Below are 20,385 nucleotides of genomic sequence, written 5' to 3'. Positions count from 1 at the left end.
CTTTGTAGACTAGGCTGGCTTTGAATTTAGAAAAAGATCTGCCTGCCTCTGCCTCCTAAATTTTAAAGTTTACCTCTCTGGGGGTTAAAGGTGTGTACCACCACGCCCAGCAACCCTTCTTTCTTTATTTTTCTCTACTGATCATTCCTTCCAGGGAATTCCTATCTCATCTTCCTTAATTCACCTTTACTAAGTAAATTTTAGAATGACACTTCAGCTATTAAATATTACTGTGTCAGACAGAAATACTTTTACTATGAGTAGTTTTTTTTTTTTTTTTTTTTGGTTTTTCAAGACAGGGTTTCTCTGTATTGTTTTGGAGGCTATCGGTCCAGCCCAGCCTCGAACTCACAGAGATCCGCCTGCCTCTGCCTCCCGAGTGCTGGGATTAAAGGGGTGTGCCACCACCGCCCGGCTACTATGAGTAGTTTTTAGGTTAGTGATGTTATGCTTAGCATGGTGCTTTTACCTAATCCCAGAATTTAGGCAGAAGAATCCTGCTGTGAGTTTTCAAGCCACTCTTGAGAGTCTCTGTTGCAAAAACCAGTATGTTGAATAAATTTTCATCTCAATGATGGCAGTTGGAGAGCAGGATCACCTACCACACTAGGCAAGTTAGCTAAACTCCCTGACTCACTTTTCCTACTTTTAATGTTTATTCTAAAACCATATTTTCTCTAGCCCCCCCCTTTAAGACACATCTCAGTATGTAGATCTAGCTGGTGTGTCTAGTTGTTTTTTTTAAAGATTGTATGGATGTTTCGCCTGTATATCTTGTATCACGTGTATGCCTAGTGCTCAGGGAGACACTTTATATTAGATACCATTGGCTTTACCTGTAGATTCCCTCCCCATCTTTTGAGAGGGCCCATCATGGTGGTGATGGAGGCGGAAGCTTTCCGATTGTGACTGTGACTTGTGGTTTCTGCTGCCTTCATTCATGCTTCAGTCATTTTCTTGTCTCCCACTTAAAATTAATAATATAATTTTTCTAACAAAAACACAGGGCTTCAGAGAGATGGCTCAGAACTTTAGAGCACTATGCAGGTTCAATTCCCAGCACCCACATGATAACTCACAGCTCAAATCTCAGTTCCAGACAATCTCATGCCCTCTTCTGATCTTCATGGGTACCAGGCATGCATGTGGTATACAGATTTACATGGTGAGCAAAACATTCATGTACATAAAATAAACCTGTAAAAACGTACAGACTTTCTTCTGGTCCAGGCTGGCCTGAACTCATGATTTCAAGAGCTTCAGTTTGAGGCCTGACCTACTGACTTGGTTTACAAATTCATTTTTGGATTATAATAATAGGTGGTGACACACATCTGTAATCCTAGCACTCAGGAGGCAGAGGCTGGCGGGTCTGTGTCCCAGGCCAGCCTGGTCTACAGAGTGAGTTCCAGGATAACCAGGGAATCAGAAACCCTGTCTCAATCAAAACAAAAACTGTCATGAGGGACAGTTGCAAAGGAAAAAGCAACTAATTAGAACAAAATGTAACACTGAAGTCACTAGAGTTGTGTTTTAACTTCTGTTTCACTGTAGTCCCTATCTAAAGTTAATAAAAAAACAGCATCTAGTATGGTGATTATGGGATGAAATTATTCAGTTACTAAAAACTTGCATGGCAATTTGTTAACTAGGAATTCAGGCAACATTCAATTTGCCTGATTAAAAAGATGTGTGGTTGGTTTTTGTTTTGTTGTTTCCCCTTAAGTATTATACTTAAAATAAGAGAGGGGAGTTGGAGAGATGGACATAGCAGTTAAGAGCTTTCTGCTTTCCCAGAGGTCCCAAGTTTAGTTCCCTGGCCACTCACATAGTTCACTGCCACCTGTAATTCAAGCTCCAGGGCACCTGACACTCTTGTCGCTGTGGATACACACATGCACATAAATAAAAATAGTCAAGTATCCTTTCAAGGTTGTGTTTGGGTGTGTTCCTGTGTTTCCTATCTGCTGATCTACACATCCTTTGGTACTTAGGATTAAACCCAGGGCTATTTCTTGGGATCAGTGTGCTTACTAGTGAGCCACTGTCAGCCATATTACTGCTTTTTCTGAAAAACAAGTAGTGTTTGGGATATTCTGTCTTTTGTGGGGTCAGAAGACAAAGTGGGAGTCATTTTTTTTTTTTTTTTTTTTTTTTGGTTTTTGGAGACAGGGTTTCTCTGTGGCTTTGGAGGCTGTCCTGGAACTAGCTCTTGTAGACCAGGTTGGCCTTGAACTCACAGAGATCCGCCTGCCTCTGCCTCCCAAGTGCTGGGATTAAAGGCGTGCGCCACCAACGTCTGGCAGGAGTCAGTTCTGTCTACACCGTGTTGGCCCTGGGGAGTGGAGCTCAGGCCAGGCAAACCTTTACCTCCTGAGCCCTCTCTCACACACCTGCCTCCTTTTTCCTTATTGTTCATGTATGAGTGTGTGCATGCCTGCTGTATGTGTGTGTGTAGCACATGTGTGCATAGTGCCTCTGAAATACGGTTGTGAGCTACCATATGACTGCTGGGAACTGAACCTTGGCCCTTCACAGATGCAAAAGGCATTTTTGCTGCTGAGCATGCTCTCCAGTCCAAAACCTATTTTTAATCACGTATGTTTGTATCTGTGGGGATGTGCATGGGTACCGCCAAGGCTAAAGGTTCAGATCCGCTGGAACTGGAGTTACAGGCAGTTATGAGCCATCTGATGTGGGTGCTGGGAATCGAATTCTAGTCATTTGGAAGAGCACCACTTAAGCAGAGACATCTGCAGCAACTGCGTGTTCTTCATGTAGTTATAATTAGACTGCTCAGAGGGCTGTGTGTACGTATAAAGTAAGCAATAAGTTGCATTTAACAGTTAATTTTTTGCCCATCATGTTTGTCTGTGCACTTACATGTGTGCCTGGTGCCCAAGGAGGCCAGAAGAGGCCAGCAGATTCCCTGGAACTGGAGTTGTATGGTTGTGTGCCTTAATGTGGATGTTAGCAATGCTCCTAACTGCTGAGCCATCTTTTAGCCTGTTAAGAAGATCTACTTTTGAAAAATGTTTGTTTTTTGAGGCAGACTTCTGTAGCACTAGCTGTGCTTGAATTCCTGTCTCTGCCTCAAGTGCTGTGATTAAAGGCATACATGACACCACCACCTGGCAGTTAATAAAGTTTATATGTCGTTAATTTACTTTATTCTCATTCGTATGTCTATGAATATTTATTTAGTGGTATTTTTACAAGGGTGATGTGGTTTTTCTGGATAGGGTTTCTTAGTATTGCTTTGGAGTCTGTCCTGGAACTCGCTCTGTAGACTATACTGGCCTCGAACTCCGAGATCTGCCTGCCTTTGCCTCCCAAGTGCCACCAACGCCCAGCACAAGGGTGATTTAACTAACCGGCTGCTTTTCTTGTGCTTTCTCCCCCAGCATTTGACATTGGGCAGCAAAGAAATGGTGATGGAGAAGCCCAGTCCGCTGCTTGTGGGGCGGGAGTTTGTGAGGCAATACTATACTTTGCTGAATAAAGCTCCTGAGTATTTGCACAGGTAACATTTAGACATTACTTCATATTCTCTATTCTCTTGGTATGGCCATATGGTATTGTCCGTTGCATCATATAAGCAGATAGTCTCTTTGGAAACAAGAAAAACACATAGTATCATAATACTTGGTTTTACACACATACACACACACCCTCCTTAGTATTTCATGCATGGGGTTCCGATGAGCAGTTAGAAATCAATGATAGAAATCTATGACTGGGCTGGAGAGATGGTTAAGAGCCAGAGGTCCTGAATTCAATTCCCAGCAACCACATGGTGGTTTATAATCAGCTGTAATGAGATTTGGTGCCCTTCTGTCATGCAAGTGTACACTCAGGTAGAACACTGTATAAATCTTTAAGAAAATTTTACTAATCTTAAATCAATGACTTAAATTTATCTTTTAAGTTCCCAGTGTTGAGGAAAACTACTGTATATCTGCATAAGATTTGAATTTCTTATCTGAAAAAATAGTTTGTTTGTGAGACATTAATAGTCTGTTGAACACCTGTCTGTAAGCTAAGTTTTTTCAAGAAGTTGAAATGAAATGTGTGTAGTGTAGTGTAGTTCTTGATGACTGTGCTTGTGCAATGAAAGGTAAGTGAGACAACTGAGAATACATACTTCGCTGTTACTTCCTGCTGAAAGGCTGTGACCGGCTTCCTGTAGGTCTTGGGTAGGCGCTGCAGATGGGGCCGATTATACTTTTTGTCACGTCACTTTTTTCTTTCACAGTATTCTAGAGGATTGCTGGGTTTTCTTTCTGTGCATTTCCCTTTTTTTTCATGTAAATTTTATGCTGGTTTTACTGTAAGTACTTTGGTTATCTCATTTTCATATTTGACAGCTGAGCCTAATAACTATTTCAGCATCTTTCTTGAAAAGTAACATTAGTAAATAAAGCTACCCACAGGCAGTTTCCAAGCTTCAGAATTATATTGAAATATGAGATGTATAAAATATTTTAATACCCTCAGAATGCATTTTTTTTGTTTTTTTTTTTTGAGACAGGATTTCTCTGGCTGTGGAGATTGTCTGGAACTAACTCTTGTAGACTAGGCTGGTCTCAAACTCACAGAGATCCGCCTGGCTCTGCCTCCCGAGTGCTGGGATTAAAGGCGTGCGCCACCAACGCCCAGCTTTGTTTTTCATTTTTAATGTGAGTGATATTTGGGAGTGGATGGGATTATTAGGGCTTTTATTATTTTTTTTTTTTTTGAGACAGGGCTTCACTATATGGGTGTGGCTGATCTGGAACTAGTTCACCAAGTAGACTGGGCTGTCCCCGACTTGATCCACCTGTTTCTAAGCTACACCATCATGCCCACTTTGTAGTAGTTGTTGATTTCTGATATTCATTTTAATAATTCCTCTTGAACTCATGGTAATTTGCAAGTCTGAGCCTTTCTGGGTGCTGGGATTATAGGTGTGAAACCCATGCCAAGCATTGCCTGCCTTTTAGTGGGGAGAAAACTGAAAGTTAAAAACGAGGTTTCTTATAAGGGAAAAATGGAGTGGCTTCCTTACTATATCTAGCTTATTTAACCATTTTTTAAAATAAAAATTTAGATTTTTTATAAACTTGATAAGAGGTTGGAAGATGACTCAGCAGTTAAAGCCCTGTTGGTCTTGGAGAGGGCTAGAGTTTGATTCCTAGCACCCACATTTCAGCTCATAACCATCTGTCACCAATCTCATGGGATCTCTGTTCTCTTCTGACCTGTGCCGGTGCATGGTGCAATGCACACACACACACACACACACACACACACACACACATGCAATACACACATAAATACCTTCATTCATTAATTCATTCATTCATAAATATGGGAAGAATACTCATGAGTATTTACTCCTCAGCCAGCCATTTATGCATACAACTTAGTAGCTAATTCACTGATGGAATTTGAGGAGAGGGAATTGAGCATCTACCTTGTTCCACACAGAAGCACTCTTAGTCCGTACAGTATTTATGGGAAGTAGTCATAGTCTGTTTGGCTCCAGAACTCTAGTGGCCTCTAAACTTTCCTTGATGTGTCTGTCATTGGTTTTGCAGGTTTTATGGCAGGAATTCCTCCTACGTCCATGGTGGAGTGGATGCCAGTGGAAAGCCCCAGGAAGCAGTTTATGGCCAAAATGTAAGTCACAAAGGTTTTAAAAATAAGTAACTTTTCTAAGCCGGGTGTTGGTGGCGTATGCCAGCACTCTTAATCCCAGCACTTGGGAGGCAGAGGCAGGTGGGTCTCTGTGATTTGCAGACCAGCCTGGTCTACACCAGGACAGCCCCCAAAGCTCCAGAGAAACCCTGTCTCAAACAAAACAAAAGCGTAGCCTTTCTGGACTCACTGAGTTTCTCTAGTGTATGATCCTTTGTTGTAGAGTCAGTTTTAGTAGAAATGATTTATAATGGAATGTATTTAAAAGGACAACTTGTAATGTTGTATTTTATACATGAAGTAGTTGCTCCAGAAAAGTACAAAATAATTGATCTGTAGCATGATGGGAAGAGCATACTTCAGGAATTTAGGGCTTTGGTATAAAGATGGCAGTTAACAGGCAGTCTGATTGTAATTCTTAGTTTTCTGGATTGGATTCAAATCATTGTTAAAAGGCCAATAGTTCATCTTTTTGGGTCACGAGGAAATAAGTGTATGTACGTACAGCAATTGACACACAAGTTTTTATTTTCTTCATCCCTTCTCTCTGTAAAGGACATACACCACAAAGTGTTATCTCTGAACTTCAGTGAATGTCATACGAAAATTCGTCATGTGGATGCTCATGCAACCTTGAGTGATGGAGTAGTTGTGCAGGTTATGGGCTTGCTGTCTAACAGTGGACAGCCCGAGAGGAAGTTTATGCAAACCTTTGTTCTGGCTCCAGAGGTGAGTTCTCATAATTTAGTTTGTATTTATGTGATTTGTTTACTAATAGTTTGTTAGAATGCTAAACAGTTTCTTCCTACAGGTTTGAGTTTGCTTGTTGCTATTTTTTTAAATTAATATTTTGAATTTTACTTTATGTATATGGGTGTTTTGCCTTTATGCCTCTGTACCACATGAATGCCTGATGCCCTTGGAGGCCAGAAGAGTCCATACCCTGGAACTGACGGTTGTCCCATGGGTACTTAGCATCGAACCCTGGTCCTATAGAAGAGCAGAATTAGCGTCTTAACCTCTGAACCATCTCTTTAGCTCTTAATTTTTGGTTCTTTTTGGGTGTTTTACCTTCATGTATAGGTGTGAGTCTGATGGCCACGGAAGTGGGAGGAAGGGGATCAGATCCTCTGCAACTGGAGGTACAGGAAGTCATGAGCTATGCTGGGAATTGAACCTAGGTCTTGCCAATGTTTTTGAGAGATTTTTGAGTTTCTTTTGAGAAGAGTTTTTTGAAATTTAATAATTTTTAAGCATCAGAATATACATGATGCTGGACTTTATTTTAGATATTTCATATGTGTGTATTGTTACTATTAAAATTTTTTAAACAGAATTTCTGTAGTGTTCTCTACCTGTCCTAAATTTCCTTATCCCCGCCCTTAGGACAGATAGATTTGTGGGGCTCACCCCTACACTGTGTAGCTCAACTGACCTGGAACACGTGTGACCATCCTCCTTTTTCAGTCTTCCAAATGGAGGAATTAATATGTTTGCCACCACACTTGTCCAGTAATTTTTTTTAGTTTTCTTTTGTGTTAACATTCTCAGCTCTAGATAATAGTTCAGATTATTTGTTTTACTAAAGTTGAGATTACATATTTTTCTATAGGGATCTGTTCCAAATAAATTTTATGTCCACAATGATATGTTTCGTTATGAAGATGAAGTATTTGGTGACTCTGAACCAGAACTTGATGAAGGTGAGTTTCCAAGGTGACATGTCTATACTGTAGAGTTTGGTACATAACTCTGAAATTGTTTTAGGGGACACAAGCACTTTTTAATCAAAATGAACTAAGTGGCATAGAACTACCTGTCTGTTGCCTTTCCAAGTTGTGGCAGTATTCTAGTTATTTATTGATCTTCCACTGATAAAATACCAGTTTGTTTTCCTTCTTATCATTACTGGTCTTAAATAGATGTGGCAACAGAAACAAAATGGTTTTTAGCTTCCTTGCAAGCTTTTCCTTTTTTTACTAAGTGATCTTGTTAAAAGACAGCATAGTAATCAAACTTAGTCCTGCTTGTTGTCTTCAGTTTGTGGGGAACAGGGATTATCCATCCCAGTGAATGACTTTGTAGCTTACGCTTACACATACTGTAGTATGTGAGCCCTCTTAAAAAGATGTGGTGGGTTATGTATCGTCAGAGTCAGAAGATGAAGTGGAAGAGGAGCAAGAAGAGAGGCAGCCATCACCTGAACCTGTTCAAGAGACCGCTAACAGCGCTTACTATGATGCTCTTCCTGTGACGTAAGGCTACCTAGCAGCTTCCCACAGTACTTGCACTGACCTAAGTAGTTGTTTCTCGGATTATTGTTGGAACTTAATGCTTACTCTTTGGTGCTAGGTATTGAACCTCAGACCTTAATGCATGTTAAGTATGCACTTGGCCACCAAACTACACCATTAGCCCTTAGAAATACATTTTTGTTTTAAAAAAACTGCATTAAAAGCTAGTATTTGGTAATTTGTACATGTATCAAAGTACTGAAAATTATTCATTCAAAATTTCCACATGGTTCATATCAGAGACTGTTTAGGGACAATACATTGAACATATTTCTATAAGCTTTTGTTTTTATATGACACATTTCATGTAGGGGACAAAGAGGTGGCTCAGCCAGGAAGGTGCTTTACTTTGCAGGCCTGGTGTCCTTAGTTTCATTCCTCTGGCCATCATGCTTTGTCCCTTCGCAGACTAATTAGAAAAATAAGCACAGGATTTATAGTTGCACTAAAATAAGCATTGTGGGTAATATGGATTCCAAATGATGGGATTGCGGCTGAGTGTGATGCCCAGCACCCACGTGGCAGTCTGTAACCCCAGATGAGGGAGTCTAATGCCTTATTCTGGCCTCGAGGCAGTGTATCTGAGGCACAGATATACATGTAAGCAAAACACCCTTACTTAGGTGCAGAATAATAAAACCACATGGGGCTGCATGTGATGATGCATACCTTTGATCCCAGCATTCAAAGGAGGAAGAAGTAGGTGGAACTCACTGAGTTTGAGGCTAGCCAAGGATACGTAGTAAAATCCTGTCTCAACCGACAAAACCAAAACCAGCAGAAAGATGGGTTTCGACTGGATGTGAGTCTCTGGTAGAGCCATTTTGCTTATTGTGCACAGCAGGCAGGACTTGCATCTCATCACCGACCCCACATGCACTTGGACACAGATGGGATCTCCTGGTTTGTGACCTGGATTTTTCATTGTAGTAATGGCATAGAGGAACCTTTAGAAGAACCGTCTCATGAGCCTGAACCCGAGCCCGATTCTGAAACAAAGGCTGAAGAGCTGAAACCACAGGTGGAGGAGAAAAACTTAGAAGAGCTAGAGGAGAAGTCTACCACCCCTCCTCCCTCCGAACCTGCTTCTCTCCCCCAAGAACCACCAAAGGTGAGGTCAGAGGAACTTTTCACATCCACAACCTCAGGTTTTCATACCTGTGCCATTAATAATTAATAAAGCATGATTTTGGTTCTGTTATTTGATATAGTAAGCTATACTTTTATGTATATGAAAGAAGCTGGATTTTTTTTTGTTCTGGGGAGATTTCATGGTCTTTCTCCACCCCAAAAGTATTCTAAAAAATGGATTTATGACCTAAGATTACTCGTCTGTATGCAGTGTTGATGACTTACATGAGATGACAAGTCCATTTATAAGGCTTTCAGGAGTCATGCAGTGTCCCAACTGAAGTGGATCTGTGAGAGATACATACCTGTTTGTGATTGAAATGGAATCCGTTTTCTTACTATACTAATTCTATTGGAGAGATAGATGCGTGACATCCGTAGTATATATCATGTTAAACTTCTTTATCTCTGTTGAGTAGAAGGTTAACGTACATTTGGGCAGTGAGAGAAGAGTAGTAGAGTCCTTGTTCAATTTGTAAGTGTCTGTTAAGTGTCCAACTAGTACTCTGTTCTTTTCTATTCTTTCCCTTCCCCCAACAGCATCACTCACACTCCGGTCTTCTCCCAAAAGTCAGTTCTATCTGGTTCAGACTTTATAGTATGTTTAGTTGATAGTGGTTTTGTTTGCCACCTGCTTGGTGTGGTTTTATTTAGCAGTTGACAAAACAGTCGTACCTTGCATACTGATGAGCTGGCGCACAGACTGGCATGTGTGTGTGTGCCTTTCTTTTAGGAGCCTGTCAATATAAAGGAACAGATTAGAAATGAAAACAGATTATATATTTGGAAGTTTCCCTGTAGGAATGTTGGTGGTTTTCCATGATTAGTAGTCTAGGTTTGTTGCATTTCCTGCAGGCTTTCTCCTGGGCTTCAGTGACCAGTAAAAACCTGCCTCCTAGTGGTACTGTTTCTTCCTCTGGAATTCCACCCCATGTTAAAGCACCAGTCTCACAGGTAATGATCTGTGAACACATTGGATTGTATCCTTGTTACATTTGCCAATTGCTTAGTCTTTATACATTTTAATCGAGTCAACCAGAACTATGGATTAAACATACAAAATGTATTAAATGTCCGTGCACCCACTTTAAATGCCAAGTCTCTATTAATCTTACAGAGGTGGTATTTGGGGTTTGGGTGTGTGCGATACAGATTAAGTTGGTTTTATTAATATGTTGTCATTTTAAAGGCTTCTTTAAAAAATATTCCTTTTGAAAATTTTGCATCTTAGCAAAAATATTTTAGGTAAGAAATTTGGCAAGGCACAAATTAGTGACATTTATAAGATCATTGTTCTAAAAATAAGAATTTGTGTGTATATGTATATAATATATATCATACATGTATGTATTATATATGTATATTTACATGGCCTAAACTCAGTCTGTAAGTGATTCACACAATTTAATTGAAGCCTGTACCAACTTATGACTGTAGTGTTCACCTTAACTAATCATTTCAATATTATTATGCTTTTTGTCTGTTTGTCATCTTATCATTTCAGAGCTTTCCAAAACTGTGAAAATAAGTCACTATTTATGCTTGTTAGATAAAGTTTAAATTAAAGTGGAATTAAATTTATTGACATTTAAATATCCAGTTCCCCCCCTACATTTTTGAGTTGAGCTTCATTTTCTTAGAAAATTTACATGTAAAATGGCTATTGTATACATTCTTTAGATGCTCTAACACTAGGACATTGAGGTTTTAAAAGTAGTGATTACCTTGTCCTCATAATGTCTCTACATATTATAATCATCTATAGAATACATACCTTTGTTATTTTTTTCCAGTTAAATATTTAAGTGTGCTTACATTTGATCACAAGCCAAAATTCCACCCTCATGATTAGTGTGTTATAAACCCACCTGGAGAAGGGATGATTGACTCCAGACTTGGAAATCTTGATTTCTGTCACATTCGCAGTAGGAGTCTTTTGAGTTGTTGTTTCAGAGATTTGGTGACACTTGGTTTATTTTTCGCTAACTGTATTTTGTGTATCTGAGTGTTTTGCTTACTGTGTGCATGTGCACCCTGTGCATGAAACACCCTCAGGCCAGCACTGGGAGTTGGTTCCTTTGGGACCAGAGGTAGAGATAGATGGTTGTGAGCTGCCATGTGGGTGCTGAGGATGGAACCCCCTGGGTCATATGAAGAACTCCTAACTGGTAAGCCCAACAGTTATTTTACAAGTATTTAATATTCCTTTCATTTGCCTTTCACTAACAATTTAATGTTCAGTATGTTGTATTCACTTTTATTTTGGGGGGGGTAAGGTGAGACAGAGACTCGCTGTGTTTAGCCCTGGCTGGCCTTGAACTCGAGGTGTGCTTGCCTCTGCCTCCTTAGTATTGGGATTGAAGGTGTGAGCCCTTAAAACCACTCTGCATGAGAGAGGTGTTGACATGGGAAAGTTAACGTCTAGTATAACTCACCCATGTCTAGACAGCTGAAATGTAGACTGACTTTTGTATTTAGGTACACATCAACTACATATGTTGATATGTTCTTTAGTACCTTGGAGAGGGTAATATGTTTCTATATTTACACCAAAGAAGAATATTGTATTTAAGGTAATAGATTCTAGACTCTATGGTATCTTACATTTGAGTCTTTTTTTAAGTTTTTATTTCCCACTCTAATAGAAATGTTTAAAAAATTAAACTTTAAGGAGTTGGAAAGGTTGCTCAGTAGTTTAAAAAGCACATTATTGTTCTTTTAGAGGACCTGAGTTAAGATTCCTAGCACCCATGTCAGGTGACCTACACCTGCCTATAAGTAACTCCTGTAGGTGTGTTAAGCATTTGCACTCGTGCACATACATACCCCCACATGGTACATACACACATAATTAAAATTAGTAAAAGCTTTAAGAATATCCTCAGGTCTTTATACTATATGTGATCATTTCACTTGGTTTAATAACCTTCAGCTTCTTTTTATACTTTAAAAAATTCATGTTTTTATGTTTTAAGTAGATTGTCTGGTAAAAGAAAGTTAAGCCTGCTTTTAGGATATTGATAGCCATGAGGTAGATGTAGGTAGGTGGAGTTCTTGGTACGCTAGTTTCACTGGAAATAGACTAGCTCTCCTAAGTAGCTTGTGTTCAAAGGACTTGTGTGTGTCTGCGCTGATGCCCTTTTGGCTTAATTTGACCATCTTTACTTTATGTTTTGTTTGTCATTCATTTGTAGGCTTTGCTGTAAAATCATCATTTCTGGGTACATGAAGTGAAATTGAAAACCCTGACCCTATGTAGGGTATTAGCCGTTTTATCTGTTACAAATGGACAATTTTAATCAGACAGACATGATAATAAAAGAATAATTCTTAGCTTTTTGGTTTACATTCCATGCGCTGGCATCCTAGTTATATGCCAATTTACTAAATCAGTGTACACATGGGTGGGAAATCCTTTAAACTTTAATGTTAATTGTTTAGAGAATTTATTTTGGTAATATGTTTTGAAATATGTTAAGGTCAGAGCAGTTCTTTGATAATTTAGATAGAGTGGTCTATGTTTATCAGTATGGGTGGTTTTGCCGGTATATATATCTGTACCATACATGTACAGTGACTGGAGGGGTCAGAATAGATCCTGAACTGGAATAATAGAGGACTACGTGGGTGCTGGGAACTGAACCTGGGTTCTCTGAAGAAGCAGCAGCTAATACTCTTATCCAGCCCCCCCTTTTTTTTTTGAGATAGGATCTCACTATGGTGATGTCGACCAGTTTGGTCTTGATTGAATTCATAGGATTCCACCTGCCACTCGTCTCCAGGGTGTTAGTATTAAAGACTTGGACCATAATTCCCAGCACACATGTGCAGTTTTATTATATATCCAGTAAATTAAAAAATGAATTATTATCTAGCATTCTGATTGATAATAGAAACTGTGCTAAAGTTCTGCTTTGAGACTCCCTTTGTAGAGGTAAGCATATATCTTTAAAGATAAGCCTCTCTAGGCAGTACATATTAGGTTGTTGATACACTACTAAACTCTTGAGCACCAACAGCAGTTTAGTTATCTCATTGTCAGATATAGGGTATTCTGAACCAATAATTGCTGAACATTGTTGAAGCTCGTGCTTGGTTCTTTCAGTGGTGCATGTCTGCAATCCTAGCATTGCAAGTTTAAGATCAAACTGGGCCAGCCCAGTGGTTAAGAGCACTGGCTGCTCTTCCAGAGGATAGAGGTTCTAGCAAGTCCCAGTATCCACATTGCAGCTCACAACTGTCCCTAACTCTAGTTCCAGGGGATCTGGCACCCTCACACTGACATAAGACATGCAGGCAAAACACCAACGCATATAAAAATAAATCTTAAAAAATTAACAAGGATTGCCCCCTCCTATACACACAAAGCAAGATAGATGGGCTTTATAACAGAAATGAGAACTAAATTCTCTGACCTTGAACTTGTCTCTGCCTCCTGAGTGCCTAGATGTGACACCATACCCAGCAAAATTAATTTTGTAACTAAACAAATTCCAGGACATGTGATTTCATCTTTTGGGAAATATTGTCTACATAGGAATAAACAAACTATAAGAACTAGGTAAATCTTTTAAATTTTAACCGCTAATGTTGTAGTTCTCTTTTGACTTTTTTTTTTTTTTTTTTTTTTTTTTTTGGTATTTTTGAGACAAGGTTTCTCTGTGGCTTTGGAGGCTGTTCTGGAACTCGCTCTGTAGACCAGGCTGGCCTTGAACTCACAGAGTTCTCTGCCTCCCGAGTGCTGGGATTAAAGGCGTGCACCACCAACGCCCGGCCTCTTTTGACCTTTTAACATCCTGGTAATATAATGAAAAATGAAGTACTACTTAGACTAAGGGCCTCAATGATTCAGGTACTGACTGTTAGTTGGGAGGGTCCATATTCTGTTGAGTGCTTTCAGCACCTTTTGAAGATTCATGCAGTTTTGTCTGTTTCTTGGACCATGATCCCTGGGGAGTAGAAACCCTGCAGGGATTGAGAACCCTGGAAATGCTGTTGTGTTAGGAAAAATAAAGGAGAAGTGTGCATGGTGTCTATTACAAGGGACTTCGTGTATATAAATACTGAGTCAGCAGTTGACAAAACAGTCCTGCCACTTGGTCAGTTCTTGAACTATTTGAGATGTTATATGGAAACTCTTGTTACTTTTTGAGGTAATGGTCTTACTGTTTCCGTACGACTTTATACTTGGTCCTCCTGCCTCAGCCTTCTGAGTGCTGGGATTACAGGCACTTGCCACCATGCTAAAGGGTTATTTGTGTTCGAACTATTAAACACTGGCTTCAGGATCACATGGGATGGTATTAGGAGATGTGACTGAGTGCCATTGATGTCTGAAGGCAGGAAACTAGGAATTGTGTGTCTTTTATAAGAAAGCTTTTTAACTTTTGTCTCATGGAGTTGCTCATCTTGTACTGATTTTTTTTTGTAGCAATAACTTACGCTGTTTCATTTTGAGTATAATATTAATTTTAAAGAGTAGTGCAAAAGCAGCTTAGTATACAGTCTTGAGTGAGAAAATTTAGATCTACCCTACAGTCCTACCTTGGTACAGAATACCTTTTAAAAAATACTGTTCACACACATAGAAAATTATGTAAAGACATAAAGTTTGTCACTATCCTTGCTAGTGACTTGCTAATAGATGCTATGGTTGTTTTTTCTCCGGTAGAAGTTATTTCTTTATAATATAAAAATGTAATAATTTTTTCATTGTATTTTAGCCAAGGGTTGACGCTAAACCAGAAGTTCAATCCCAGCCACCAAGGGTGCGTGAACAACGACCTCGCGAACGACCTGGTTTTCCTCCTCGAGGACCAAGACCAGGTAAGCTCAGCTCTTTTTAAGGCCTTTTGGGTTTATTGGAAAGTTGGAAAAGAATAACTTAAACTGTATTGGGTTTCATACCCAGGTCTGTATAAGGCTATCTCAACAGTGTGTCCCTGTCTCTATGCAATCTGCCAAGATAGCCTGGGCTAACAACTTTCAGGATAGTGTTCTGTGGAGATGTGTATTTTGAAAGGTATAAAAGAGTATGTTTTTATCATTGTTGTTACTGGCTTTAAGAATTCTAAATCCGGCTGTTGGTAACCAGCTTACCCTACACTCTTTATTTCTTTAGGAAAAACACTTTACACTGATTTCTCTTAAATTTTCATTTTTTGTAAACATTGCATTATTAGTTAAGATGGTAGCTAGTGTGGTTATTTGAATCCTGTGAGAATTTTAAGAATGTTTTCTGGAGGTTGAAGAGAAGGTTCAGCATTTAGGAGTACTTACTGTGCTCTTCCAGATGACCCAGGTTCAGTGCATATGACAGATCAGAATTGTCTGTAGCTCCAGATATGGTGCCCTTTTCTGACCAGCACTTGGTCATTCTGGTCTACAGAGTAAGTTCTAGAACAGCCAGGGCTACACAGAGAAACCCTGTCTTGAAACAAAACACATGAAAAGAGAGAATGCTTTTGGATCCAGGTAGATATACTACTTTACCTCAAATTAGGAATGTAATTTATAACTGAAAGTGATACATTCAGAAGTTCCAGGTGGGAGCTTTGGCAGTTACCATCATGATCTGGGAGGACATCCTTAAATCTGAGCTGTTCATTCTTCAGCCATTCAAGTATTGCAAAGTTCTTTTGTGTGATATCTGCCTACTGTTGCTATTATTGAGGGAATGGATTTTATATGTCACAGTACCTTAGGCAAGAGGCCCAAAAAAGGGAAATGGTGTACCATACAAAGAAGTGTTTTCCATTTTGAAATAATGAGATATTTAGTAGCAGTATTCCTTACTGCTTTATTCATGGGTTAAAAACCTTTAGTACTTTTAAAGTCAGATCAAGTAGTCTAGAAGACTGACAGTCTAGTCACTATTTGTTCATAACTGTTTTCACCTACTAATGCATTTCACATCTTCAAGGAGCACATCTGGTTTATTAAGATGAAGCAGAAATATTGTATTGATTTTGTTTTTTGTCTTACCATGCAACTCAGATCCACCTGTCTCTGCCTCTTGAGTGGGTTAAGGCATACACCACTGTGCCTGTCATTAATATTGACTTTCCTCCCAATTGTATCCTTTCTGTCTTTCAGGCAGGGGAGACATGGAACAGAATGACTCTGATAACCGGAGAATAATTCGCTATCCGGATAGTCATCAGCTTTTCGTTGGCAACTTGCCTCATGATATTGATGAAAATGAACTGAAAGAATTTTTTATGAGTAAGTGGTGTGTTTTGCTTTTACATTAGACTTTAATAAAGGTAAAATGTAACAGTTACCCTATGTCAGACAAGCAGTGCTCACCAGGGCTCAGTCTTCTCCTTGTGGTCCTGACCTGCCTGCCATGAGCAAGAGAATCTGGGCTGGTTGGGGGTGTCCTGTCCAAGTGGACAACAGGACTCCACGGTTTTCAGCACAACACTCCACTTCTTGGCGTAACTTGGATCATGAAAGGTCCCTTCAAAGATGTTGTTCTTGTAGGAGTTGTTAGGGTCTGAGATGACATCTATCTTGAGCAAATACATTGTAACGACCAATCACCTGGCTTGCATAGCAGCTTTGCCACTTTGGTTTTCAGAGGGATCAGAAAATTACAGTTGCACATTCTGAACATTTGATGTCATTAGAATATTCATTCTGTTAAAATACTTAACTCTTGGTGCAATGTATATTTTCACAGGTTTCGGGAACGTTGTGGAACTTCGCATCAATACCAAGGGTGTTGGGGGAAAACTTCCAAATTTTGGTTTTGTGGTTTTTGATGACTCTGAACCAGTTCAGAGAATCTTAATTGCAAAAGTAAGTGATTTAAGGGGGATGATTCAAGATTTTCCCTTTTGTTGTGTATATATATTGTAAGAATTGAAACATAGAAACCATAGAAAATCTTTTATGGTAAGCTAAAAATAGTTTAATTATGAAATGGTATTTATGCAAAGAAAGAAGAGAATATTACAGTCTATTTTGCATCTTAAATTTCATTTGCTTGACTGAAAAAGGCCAAATTTGTATATTAAGACTTCCATTAAATTCTATTTTTTAGATTTTCTTATATACAAACTAATTGTCTATTCCTGTGTAACCTGGCCTTGTCATTTTTCTCCTCTTAAAGCCAATTATGTTTCGGGGAGAAGTGCGCTTAAATGTGGAAGAGAAGAAAACGAGAGCTGCCAGAGAGCGAGAAACCAGGGGTGGTGGTGACGACCGCAGGGACATCAGGCGCAGTGATCGAGGTCCTGGTGGTCCACGTGGAATTGTGGGTGGTGGAATGATGCGTGATCGCGATGGAAGAGGACCACCTCCACGAGGTGGCATGGCACAGAAACTTGGTTCTGGAAGAGGAACCGGGCAGATGGAAGGCCGCTTCACAGGACAGCGTCGTTGAAGTTCCACTGTTGGCAAAGTTTTGGCAGTGGTACCTAACTCATCGTGTTTGCATTCTTGTTAAGTTTTTTTGGCTTTGGAATGTGACACAGCCTTTTTGATCATTTCTTTGATGTGAAAAGCATCTTTTGGTTATCAGTTAAATTGAAGTGGACATTATTCCCCCAATTTCACAACAGGATTCATATTGTTAATTTATAAATCTAGACTTGGAGAATTAAGGACTGAGAAATGACCATACTTAAACTCTCTACAAACAAAATGAACTTAAAAGGACATGCCCACTGAATTCAGGTCATTTGAGTTTTAAAAAAAGTCCTCTGCTGCACATTTTGTTTAAGTGTTAACTGTTTCTGCTGTTAATGTTGGAAACACAAATAGTGCAATTTGTGCAATTGGAGAATCTTGCCTTTTTTTTTTCTTGGCTTCCCCCCAATACAAACCAACAGAAACTTGTTATGTATTCATCAAAGTGCACTATCCGGGTACTCTGAAGTCATTAACATTGATTGACATCTGCACCAGGAGGCAACAGGGAAAAAAATCTTCCATCTTCTTTTCCAGTAGAGAATAGTTTGTGAAATGATGAGGGCATTTTATCTGCTTGCTGTGACCAGCGTGTGCACACACAAACCTTAACAAGACTGCAAATATTCCAGAAGGAAATGATTTAGTTATGAACGAAATAACAAAAAGGAGAACCTCAAATGCCCTGGTCTTAAATATTAGGCCAGATTAGCGGCTTTGTATCATAAGAGTTTCCAACCTGCCCTCTTGAGTATAGGGATGGCTGGCTGCTCAACACACTCCTCCTCCCCTTTCCTTTCTTTAAGCTGTGGACAGTGAGAACTGTTTCCTGTATTTTTGTTCTCTGGTAATGTAATGAGCATGATGGTGCCTTCTACAACACATCATTCCAGTCTTGCTGGTGATCCTGTGCAGTGTAGTTATAAATTGCTGTGCTGCGAAGCCAAACAGCTGCAAAATGTTGGAGAAAATCATTGATGTATAAAAATTGCAGTATCTTTAAGATTAGTAAAATGGATGCTTATTTATCTTGTTTTCTTCAGTTAACATCTTCTATGTTCTATGTGGGAGGAAGTCAGATATTTGAGTAAGCCTAGTAGACTTTAGCTCCAATGTGAACTATAAAATGTTATCACTTAATGCCTGGAAAAATCAAATCAAGCAACTTGATGTACATTTTAGTCACATTTTAAAAGCAGTCAGATTCCCAAAAATGGCAAGTAAACTTGAGTTGAGGATACTGCAATTTTCAGAGGGAAGAATGGCAGCTCTTAAGATTTGGGGGGCAGGGAACTGTCATTCATTTTGCACAATTCTTGAACTGATGTCAGCACCCGAATGGCTCCTGAATTTAAGTCTGGGACGACATCTTTTTATTTTTACATGAATCTTTAAGCAATTCTGTGAGCAAAATTTCTAGCTGCTGGATTATTGTCTGTCTTTATAGCAGGTTCCAGTAAACCACAAGAATGGCAAAGGTTATCTGGCTCTATGGTTGGAACAATCAGTGTATATCAGATTTCTGATGTTTCAAGCAAGAAGCGGAGTAAATAAGTGTGACCACTTGAAGCTGCTTGTTAGTTAACATGGAAGACTTCTCCATTCCACCTTAAGGAAAACAAAATTCACACTTGACATGATAGCAAATTGGTTCTCAACTATTGGACTGTTTGCTAGTTAACTATTTTGTTTTTTGTCAGCTGGGCAATATGGGTAAAATTTACTGTCTCTTTCCCTTTTGAATGAGGTCTTCCATGTTTGAGGAAATGTCTTGCACTATTGCATATATTTTGTGAACACAGATTTTTGTAGTTTCCACTTTGGAAGGCTAAGGTTTTTTGTTTGTTTGAAGCAGTTTTACACTTTCTAATGTACAGTACTTGAAGTTCTTACTAGAATTACTTTTGAGTTTTGAAGCTTTTATCCAAACTACTTTGAAATAAGTGGCTTTATTGTCAGTGGTTTCCCCCCAAGTGTATTTTTCTTTGGTTATCATTCCCCTTTCCTGTCGTGTGTATGTGTGTGCAAGATTTATACACACACAAACACATGGACACAAGCATATATATTTCCAATCCAAGATATTGCCCTATAACCCGTATAAACTGTTATGGCAACAAGAGACATGAGAGATGTTAAGTGTAATACAAAATTGGAGCTAAGAGCCATTCAGCTTCAGCCTTTACACACCACAAACGAGACATTAAAACATCACATGGAGAAGTTTACATGGTGACTATTCACCTGCAGTACTGTGGACTTTTAACATATTGTCCCTTTTTCAATGAAAAACTAAAATTACTCATCTACCATTACTGTTATTTGCTGATTTTATTTTATTTTGATGGTAATATTCTATCCTTATGACACTATCGCAACCAAATTGGCTTTACCATCTTGGCTTTAGTAGGTATAGAAAACAATGGATTACCATCTTTATTTTGTAATGTGTTAAGCATTATATGCTGGTAGAATCTAGTTTGTTTCAGGTGGAAAATATTCTTTTTGAGTTTCCATTTTAAATGTGTTTGGACTAAAACAATAAACTACTGATGTCTGCAGCATTTATCTATGTCCCTAATTTAATCTGAAGTCTCATCCCAGATATTTTCTTTCAATTGCAATTCATACAGCCTGTTGAGAAGAGTTTGAACTAACTGCTTTTTGTTTGCCATACTTGGTGTATATATAAAAGGCAAAGCATTTAAATATTTGAACATGTCAATGCTATCACAGTCTATTTTGATGCCTATTTTACAAGTAAAAGAATGTTACGGACTGAAGAGAATGAAAAGAGCTTAAGAGCTAAAAGTACACTTTATATATATATATATATATATATATAGTTGGTGGGGTCTTGAACTCA

At 39.0% G+C, this 20,385-nt stretch overlaps 1 protein-coding gene and 1 non-coding gene across 6 annotated transcripts in view; both read left to right on the top strand.

Moving 5' to 3' along the window:
• Nucleotides 1-20,083, top strand: part of G3bp2 (G3BP stress granule assembly factor 2) — a 76,433-nt gene extending 56,350 nt beyond the window's left edge. For 4 of the 5 annotated variants that reach the window (XM_040747404.1, XM_040747403.1, XM_005068147.4 and 1 more), the window contains 11 exons: nt 3,405-3,523; nt 5,580-5,661; nt 6,235-6,408; nt 7,292-7,382; nt 7,832-7,934; nt 8,904-9,084; nt 9,960-10,058; nt 14,828-14,930; nt 16,200-16,328; nt 16,789-16,907; nt 17,221-20,083. In XM_040747404.1, coding sequence (XP_040603338.1) covers nt 3,429-3,523; nt 5,580-5,661; nt 6,235-6,408; nt 7,292-7,382; nt 7,832-7,934; nt 8,904-9,084; nt 9,960-10,058; nt 14,828-14,930; nt 16,200-16,328; nt 16,789-16,907; nt 17,221-17,493 — 1,449 coding nt within the window. In that variant the 5' untranslated portion in view covers nt 3,405-3,428 and the 3' untranslated portion in view covers nt 17,494-20,083. Of the gene's footprint in view, nt 1-3,404; nt 3,524-5,579; nt 5,662-6,234; nt 6,409-7,291; nt 7,383-7,831; nt 7,935-8,903; nt 9,085-9,959; nt 10,059-14,827; nt 14,931-16,199; nt 16,329-16,788; nt 16,908-17,220 lie in introns of those variants that run through there. The other variant, XM_040747400.1, reaches the window with a different exon arrangement.
• Nucleotides 16,405-16,529, top strand: LOC121141027. The gene has a single exon (XR_005877978.1).
• Nucleotides 20,084-20,385: the final 302 nt, after the last annotated feature.

The sequence above is a fragment of the Mesocricetus auratus genome, unplaced genomic scaffold (genome assembly GCF_017639785.1).
Source record: "Mesocricetus auratus isolate SY011 unplaced genomic scaffold, BCM_Maur_2.0 Super-Scaffold_100006, whole genome shotgun sequence".
Taxonomy (NCBI): Eukaryota; Metazoa; Chordata; class Mammalia; order Rodentia; family Cricetidae; genus Mesocricetus; species Mesocricetus auratus.
This window is presented reverse-complemented; position numbering and strand designations above follow the sequence as displayed.